Source organism: Ipomoea triloba, chromosome 3 (genome assembly GCF_003576645.1).
Source record: "Ipomoea triloba cultivar NCNSP0323 chromosome 3, ASM357664v1".
NCBI lineage: Eukaryota > Viridiplantae > Streptophyta > Magnoliopsida > Solanales > Convolvulaceae > Ipomoea > Ipomoea triloba.
Window position 1 is genome coordinate 13,895,291 of NC_044918.1, and position 8,530 is coordinate 13,903,820.

The 8,530-nt window shown below is 33.7% G+C and overlaps 1 protein-coding gene across 1 annotated transcript; it reads left to right on the forward strand.

The window, feature by feature from the left end:
- The first annotated feature begins 5,654 nt into the window (after window positions 1–5,654).
- Window positions 5,655–6,590, forward strand: LOC116013720 (trihydrophobin-like). Its single transcript, XM_031253621.1, has one exon. It carries the CDS (start codon window positions 5,727–5,729, stop codon window positions 6,273–6,275), a length of 549 nt encoding a protein of 182 aa, XP_031109481.1. The 5' UTR covers window positions 5,655–5,726; the 3' UTR covers window positions 6,276–6,590.
- The last annotated feature ends 1,940 nt before the right edge of the window (window positions 6,591–8,530 follow it).

Below are 8,530 nucleotides of genomic sequence, written 5' to 3' on the forward strand. Positions count from 1 at the left end.
GCGGGCCGGTTTGGTGGATAAATGGATAATTGCCGCAGCCAGTTGAAGCTATTGGACCGTGTGACGTTAGGCACGCTAAAATCATTGTCCCACCTTTGTTAAATTCACCAAAGTTTTAATGTAAGAATAAATGTCTTACATAATTAAATACTACAATTATGTAAGCAGAGACACAATGAGCTTTCTTCATACGACAGTCTATCATGTTCAATCTTGTATTTTTACCTATAATTTATTACTTAAGTACAAATTAAGCTATCAATATGCATTATTAGGGTAATACTTTTATTTAAAATTTGCACCTAAATTCAGACTCGCAAATCTCTAACAGAAGTAGATGGAACACAATTATACTTTTATCAAATACAAGTTCAATTATTACCAATATTTTTTGATTGAGTTTGTTTCGTAATCATATCAATTGACCATATACAATACTTGGTCAATTTGATTTTTGCACAATTTTTTAGAAGCTAAAAAAGAAAGAGGAGAAGTATAAAGAAAAAGAGAGATTTGACGACGCTGCCAACAAAAAAAGGAGGTAACCCCAGACATGCACACGCTTGCTTGGGCGTTGAATGTAACCAACATGCACAAAACAGTAACTTTTTGTCATCTCTCTCATTTTGGGCCCACAAAAAACTTGTTCTTGCGAAAAAAAATAATCACCTTAAAAACTTATCCACATCAATAAAAAAACCAAATCATTAATCGTCATCACACCCCATAATAAAATAGATCAACAAGAAGAAGATTATTAATACAAGGGAATAAAATAATCCATATAACAAGCGAAGGAGAGTACAATGAACTTGGGGAGTCAAACAAATGTATATATGTATCTCCATACCATGGATTACACCTATAATTACTAATTATGTAGGAGTTAGTGGCCCTATATATTCAACAACGTAAAAACAAGCAGAAAACCTGGCCATGAAAACAGCCATGGAAAAAGCTCCAAGCACCGCCCCGGTAGCCCACACTCTATAGTACTTTCCGGCGTCCGATACCACCGCCGCCTCCTCTCCCCCACCGTTATACGGCGGCCGGACCAGGTGGTGGGTCTTCTCATCCAGAGACCGCTCTCCTTCTTCTACTTCTTCACCATCATCTTCCCTCTATTAGAAAAGAAAAAAGAATGTATATTAAGTACAAAGTGCTCAGTAGCAAAACTACAATAGAGAAAATATAATTAACTAGACTAAGTCAAATAAAATATATACAGATACTATGTTTTAATATTCTCCTATAGAAAGTGAGATGAATAGATACTACTCCGTATAATATAATAGGGTCAGTTATATTAAAATAAAAAAAAAATTTTAATACCCTCAGCTCTTTCGGAACATCGTAAACCTTAAACCCCAAATCCGCCATGTTGATATCCCCATCGTCGGCGCCGTCATTGAGGCTCGACTCGCCGCCGCACGAGCAATCATCGCCGGCTCCGCCAACCGCCGCCGCACGGCTGCAGTGGTCCCACTCGCGGAAAGCCATCTCCAGTTCGGAGAGCTTTTCCGTGATGTGCAGCAGGTGGGTCGGCGGCGGCGACTGGCGGCGCGACGCCATCTCCGCCGCCACGAGCGCCTTGAGCGACTCCAGCCGCTGCTCCACGCCGTCGGACAGGAGGTCGTGGTGCGGCGTCTCCGGCGGAAGAGTGAGCAGCTCCACCACTTTGGCTTCGAGTTCTCGGAGCTTCTTCCTCAGCGTCGGGTACCTTCTCGGGATTGCCATGGGTTTGCGTAGTTTCATCTAACGTTAATTGTGTTCCTTAAATTCAGTTTCGAGTTTCCTAACATCGAAAAGGAAAGTGGCAAGTGGCAACGGGCGTGACGGTTAAAGACGGTTGAGGCTAATTTGGGCTCCGTTCACTATTGGGCCTACAACGGGTCAAAAAGGAACAATTCATTTGCAACTTTCATCTCTTTTACATAGGCCCAATTTGGCTATCTTAATCCCAAGAATCAAATGAAGTTAGCATAAAGTTCGATCCATAAAATGATATGAACATCACTATTTATAGGAGGGAATGATTACTCAATCATTATTGTGTGTCCGCATATATGTTGGATCATACTATCAAATAATTTACATTCATTATAAAAACAATGTACTTTTAATATATTAAAAATGTACACTAACACATTGTATTCAGAAAAAGTACATTATTCATGTACTGAATGAACACTATATTATATAATGTACATTCAGTACACGAATAATGTACTTTTAGTATATTAAAATTGTACTACGTAGATCATGGACTACACACTAATTTGCCATGATTACTTTGATCGGCATTAATCAAGGGTCGAAATAGGCAATGCATGGATATAAGTCTTATTAGCTTATTTAGTTATATAAGTCTAGACTTGACATTTTTATTGAACATGTCTAGTCAAACCCCAAGTTGTAGGGCCCTTGATAGGATTCGACCTATTTCCACACACAACACTAATGGTTCTCTCGTATTTAATCTAACTATCATAATAATGGTTCTTCAATGGTTAATTTGCCCGAGTCTTTCTTATAGATGAGGTTATCCATTTATCTTTTGAATCACTCTTGTGGTTATATATATTGAGCTTATTAAGATAAGGGGTTTATCCCATCAAGAACTAGCTAAGAGTACAAACAAGTCGAGCCATTTGTGAACCAAACTCAAGCTTAATTTGATTCAATCGAATTGTACTCCAACTTTTATAAAAATTAATTACTTTATTGCTCGTGGGCTATGATGAAAGCAATGATGAATTTTGTTGGTGAGCCTATTTGTCTTCCAAGCGTAATCTGCCCATCCTATGGATTATGGCAAGATTAATTAAGACTTTAAAGTTTAAAATGATGGCCTAGACAAAACCAATGACATTATCCAATAAAAATCGTAATAATTAAGGACTTAAACATTTCTAATATGAGAAAATTAATTGAGTTTAGTGTCAACAAATCTATTGTTAATACCCTAATTGAGTCATATGGATGATTAAGCATTATGTATAGATTAAGCCATTATCATGATGGCATGGGCCGATCCAATGACGTTAGACAATAGAACTCATAATAATTAAGGATTTAACAACACTTTTTTAGAAAATTAATCCAGTCCAATGTTAGCAAATTCATTGTTGATATGCCATTTGTGTGGACCAGGGTCTACACAGGTGTGTGCACCATATTATAAAATAATGTACATTCAATATACAAATAATATACTTTTAATATATATAAAATGCACATTATATTCAAAGAAAATACATTATTTGAGTATTGAAAGTATATTATTTTATATAATGTACATTTAGTATACGAATAATGTACTTTTAGTATATTAAAAATGGACTTTTTATTATGGTCTATACAACACTGTGTGAACCATAATTGGCTGGTAATAGGCTACTAGGCTCGATCTTTTCTCTCAAATCACATTAATTATATCTATTAAATTGGATTTTTTTCAAAGTTTGGGATTGACTTTTACATACAATGACAGCCAAGACAATTGTGTATTTGTGTTTATAATTTGTTTAATTATAAAGAAACAAGATATATGTATGAATACAAGAATCATTAACACTTAATTAATTATCATTATATTTACCAAGAAAAAATAGCATTCGTGCACTGTACCTAGCTAGTTGTCTAGACTCTAGACTCCACCAACCAAAATTCAACGATATGCACCATCAATCATTACCACGTCTCGTGTGATAATGCTAATCTAACCGAATATCAATTGAATTCCATTAAGATGTCAACTTTTCGAAGAGTTGTAGTATACATACGGATTTGAACTCTCAATTTTATGCTTAAACGACTCAACCTCCCCCATATGAGCCAAAACATGCCTAGCTACATAATTTTATATATTGTATTGTATTTTAAAAATCAATTTACCAGTCTACTAACAAATTTAAATAATGTTGGAAACAATTTAAAAATGTACAAGTTTACATAATTTTAATTTGGATATTTTTTTTTTAAAGATTCAAACTCCACATACATCTTGTAATTGTAAAAAAAAAAAAAAAATTTAAAACTTATTTAAAGTTGATTGATTAATTGAGCTATACTACAATTTTTATTTTTATTTTTAAAAAAAAAGTACAAACGTTTCACGCGATTCTATTGTTTATGGGTGAGCAAAAATACTTTCAGAAGTGATTGACAAAGACTATAAAAAGTTAATGAAATTACATCATCATAACATAAATGCTTGTATACAAAATTTTGTGCCCAAATAAAAATTTCCCATATAAGAATGCACATGCCAGCCACAACTATATATAAAATGATTGAGCCCAAAGGATAGCTCAAGTGGTAAAGAAACTTTTTTATAGAGAAGAACTTCGGGATAACTCGGGTTCGATTCATACAAATTATGACAATTCTCTTTAGACCAACTCCTGTGTATATCTTGGAGCGCACCTCAGCTCGTGAATTTACAGCAAAAAAAAAACTCATGACCTTTAAATACGAGGCAACTATATTTTATATTTGGATCTATATTATGTTAGTTTGAACTATTGATCCAATCTTGAGCTGTAATTATTTATTTGTTCTAATATTTCTGCTAGCTTTACACACTCCAACCAATATATATCCACTTATGAAAAGATTTAGTGATATTATTGGATTGACTGTATCTATGTTCACGGGATGGATACTGTAGTTAGTAGGGCTGAAAGCATAATAACCAAAAATGGAGAAATTGCAAAGTGGTCGAGTCAACTTTCAATAATGCAGAATTGCTTATATTTTAAGGGAAAGTGCATGTTATGCATTGATCTTAAAGTCACATGCATATATTACTGTTCAATGTTAGGTTGGCTTAAGCACTTAAAAGGAAGAAATTAATTTGTATTGAAATATGGAAAAAGACCCTTAAGGTGTGGATGAGATGACTAAGGTCTTAAATTTGAACTTTAAAAATACAATTATCCTTAAAATTTGATATCCTATTAAATGTGGATAAGATTAGTCTTGGTGTGTTATTGCTAGTCCACTAGCTGAGAAAACCTGTAATTAGACAAAAAAAATAAGACTCATTTGATTTGACATTACATGATGTAAGTTGTAAAAAGTATTTTTTCATGTTCAAGGGGTAAGCTTCAGGGTAGAATTATAGCTGAAAATGACCAAGTTTTTATTAGATTGATGATAGATCAAATCATGAAAACAAATAAAAGAGCATGACGTTTATATAATCCAATTAATATATACATCCATATAACCTATCAATTTGTTTTTAGCCTGCACGCTAACATGACTTTACATTCCAACTAGCCAGTAGCGTAATCCGACCAAATTCCAACTAACATCGTCTTGCATATGAAAAGTTGTAATGTTCTTAAAATTTAAACGAAGTTTGGATTGATAATGGTAGTGAGAGAATATTAATGTTGTAATCCTTTTAAGGTAATAAACAAAATGATTCCAAATTTTTGTAGAAGTAATGGAAAAAATCACAATCATCATTTCTATAACTACATATGTTTTGTGCTGCCCTGTATGGGTTAATTGGCTTGGTGGCCCCACAGACAGCTCAACAACTCCGGCTGTAATTATATAGATTATTATGCTTTTTGTGTTTTTTAATTAGTTATTAACCACCGATGTATGGTTATTGTGTCAGTATAAATATGTAGCTTTGGCAGCAGAGAGTTCAATCAACTCACTAATCATTTCTCCTTCAATTCCTAGCTGATTAAGATTAGATTCTTGAAATGGCTTCAAACCCTAAATCTTCAGCCACCATTTTCCTTGCCCTCAACCTTCTTTTCTTTGCTCTCATCACTGAAACCCAAGCTTGTAACACTTGTCCTGGCTACCCTGCCATCCCTCCTCCTCGCCACGGCGGCAGCAACGGTGGCGGTGGCGGCAACGGAGGCGGAAACGGCGGTGGAAATGGCGGTGGCGGCAACGGAGGTGGAAATGGCGGTGGAAACGGCGGTGGCGGCAACGGAGGTGGAAATGGCGGCGGGAACGGCGGTGGAAATGGCGGTGGCGGAGGAGCCGGACAGTGCCCAAGGGATGCTTTGAAGTTGGGTGTGTGTGCAAATTTACTAGGAGGACTAGTGGGAGTGGTGATCGGAGCTCCACCAACGCTGCCGTGCTGCAGCTTGATCGCCGGGCTGGCGGATCTAGAGGCGGCGGTGTGTCTGTGCACGGCGATACGAGCCAACATTCTCGGAATAAACCTTAACGTCCCACTTTCCCTCAGCCTGGTCCTCAACAACTGTGGGCGCCAGGTTCCAAATGGCTTCACCTGCTAAACCTCGTACGTAACTACGTACGGATGCTTTAATTTGCATGCAATCCATAATGCATGAAACCCAGGGAGCTGATGAGGGGAGCATTAAATTAAAAACAATATTACAATAATATTATTCACAATTATTATATTTGTCGTCGTATGTGTTGTGTCGTTTGATGTTCGTAACGCCTTGCATGAATAAGATCGAAGCTAAGGTGTCTTCACTCTGTTTTTCTCAAACATATCATAGCCATTATATGTACTGCCTTCAAGATTGGAGGCCATCTTATGTTTCCATTAATAAAATTTATTCAAATTTTTAATTTGTGTTTTATTATATATTATTGTATAGTGGTTAATTTTATTGGCATTATATATATTTTTTCTTTTAGCAGACATCAACGTTGTACTAGAAGTGTGCAAATTAAATGGTGTATTTAATTAGTATTAATGTGTATATATATGTCTTATAAGGGCCAAAAGTTTATTAATTAGATCATAAATCAAATATTGACAACAACAAATTGAAAGACTACTATAGCATCTGATCTGTATTTTGTTTGACTTACAGGATCTAATCTCCAAAAATAAAAATGAAACATAAATATATCAACTGGTTTTATGTGAAATCATCTCATGAGTCAAAAAATGTATCATGTCCCGTAAAGTACTATAAGATTAATTACTTTATTAGCCACAACTAAGATTTCTTCATTTCCTAGTTCTATCAAGATTCACTCTCTCCAAAAGTAGAAATGAATTTTAAGCATAAATGTGTTTGGTATAAAATTGTATCATGAGTAAAAAATTTGTTATCACGTAAGTCCATTGCACATGATCTCCTAAATGTGGTTTACTCGGTGCATGTAATTTTGTTATTTGTTGTGAATGGGTGAGTTAGTGTGTGTTGGATTATAGTCCATACTAACTGATTTACTCAATATAATAATGGATAATAGTAAAAACTAACTTACCCATTTAGACTTTTGTCAATAGTTTTTTTTTTAAAATAAATTTAATTAGTTTAATGAAATATAATGTGATAATTAAATGAAATAATTATAAATTATAATTATTAATTTTTTTATTACTATAGAAAAAACTACTCTCAAGACCCTAAATCACTATACTTTATATATCTTTTACGTGGATAATAGTCTTTCCTCAATGTGATGGATAATAGTCCTTTCTCAATATATATATATATGGATATATAATATAGTCAAAACTTTTCCATTAATGCTTTTGTCAATATTTTTTTAAAATAAAATTTAGTATAATGAAATATAATTTAATAAATAAAATAAATAAGTATAAATTATAATTATTAAAACAATATTTTATTGCTATAAAAAAAATACTTTCAAATCTCATCAAGATCCTAAATGGTTGTAGTTTATTTTTGCATGTGTTGATAATAGACTTTGCTAAATGCCTAAATGTAATAAATAATAGTCTTTGATCAATGTAATGGATAATAGTCAAAACTTACGCATTTAGAGTTTTGTCAATAGTATTTTTTAAAAATAAATTTTGCTTACGCATTTCAAGGAAAATGCATGTCACGCATTGAAAGGTGCTACTACTCTATGGTCACGGGTATATGTTCTGTTCAATGTTAGGTTAGTTGCTCCATAATGCATGCTTAATCTCTTAAAAGGAAAAGAAAAAAAAATCTTAATTTGTATTTAAATATGGAAAAAAATTGACGAGTGTTGATGAAATGACGTGAGTTTTTTTTTTTTTTTTTTTTATAACTTAATTAGAAGTCTACATTGTACTTGATAAAGTCTAGGAAATTAGGGTCAAACTTCTACTCATAAGTTAGCTTCATATCCTAATCGGACCAAATTCTAACTAAGATAGTCTTGCATATGAAAAGTGTTTGAATTGATATATAATGGGAGCTGAGTGAGATTATATCAGTGTTGTAATATAACCATTTTAAGGTAATAATGAACAAAATGATTCCAAAATTTACAGAAGCCATGCGAAAAAAAATCACAATGTATAGTAATTTCTGTAAGTTGATATCTTTTGTGCTGGGTTGTATATATGAGTTGACTGGCTTGGTGGCCCCACTGACAGCTCAACAACTTCAATAGTAAATTAGAAAAAATCTAGATTATGTTTTTGAATTTTTTAATTAGTTATTAACCACCGATATAGATTTGTTGTGAGAGTATAAATACGTAGCTTTGGCCGCAGAGAGTTCAATCAACTCACTAATCATTTCTTCTTCAATTCCTAGCTGATTAAGATTAGATTCTTGAA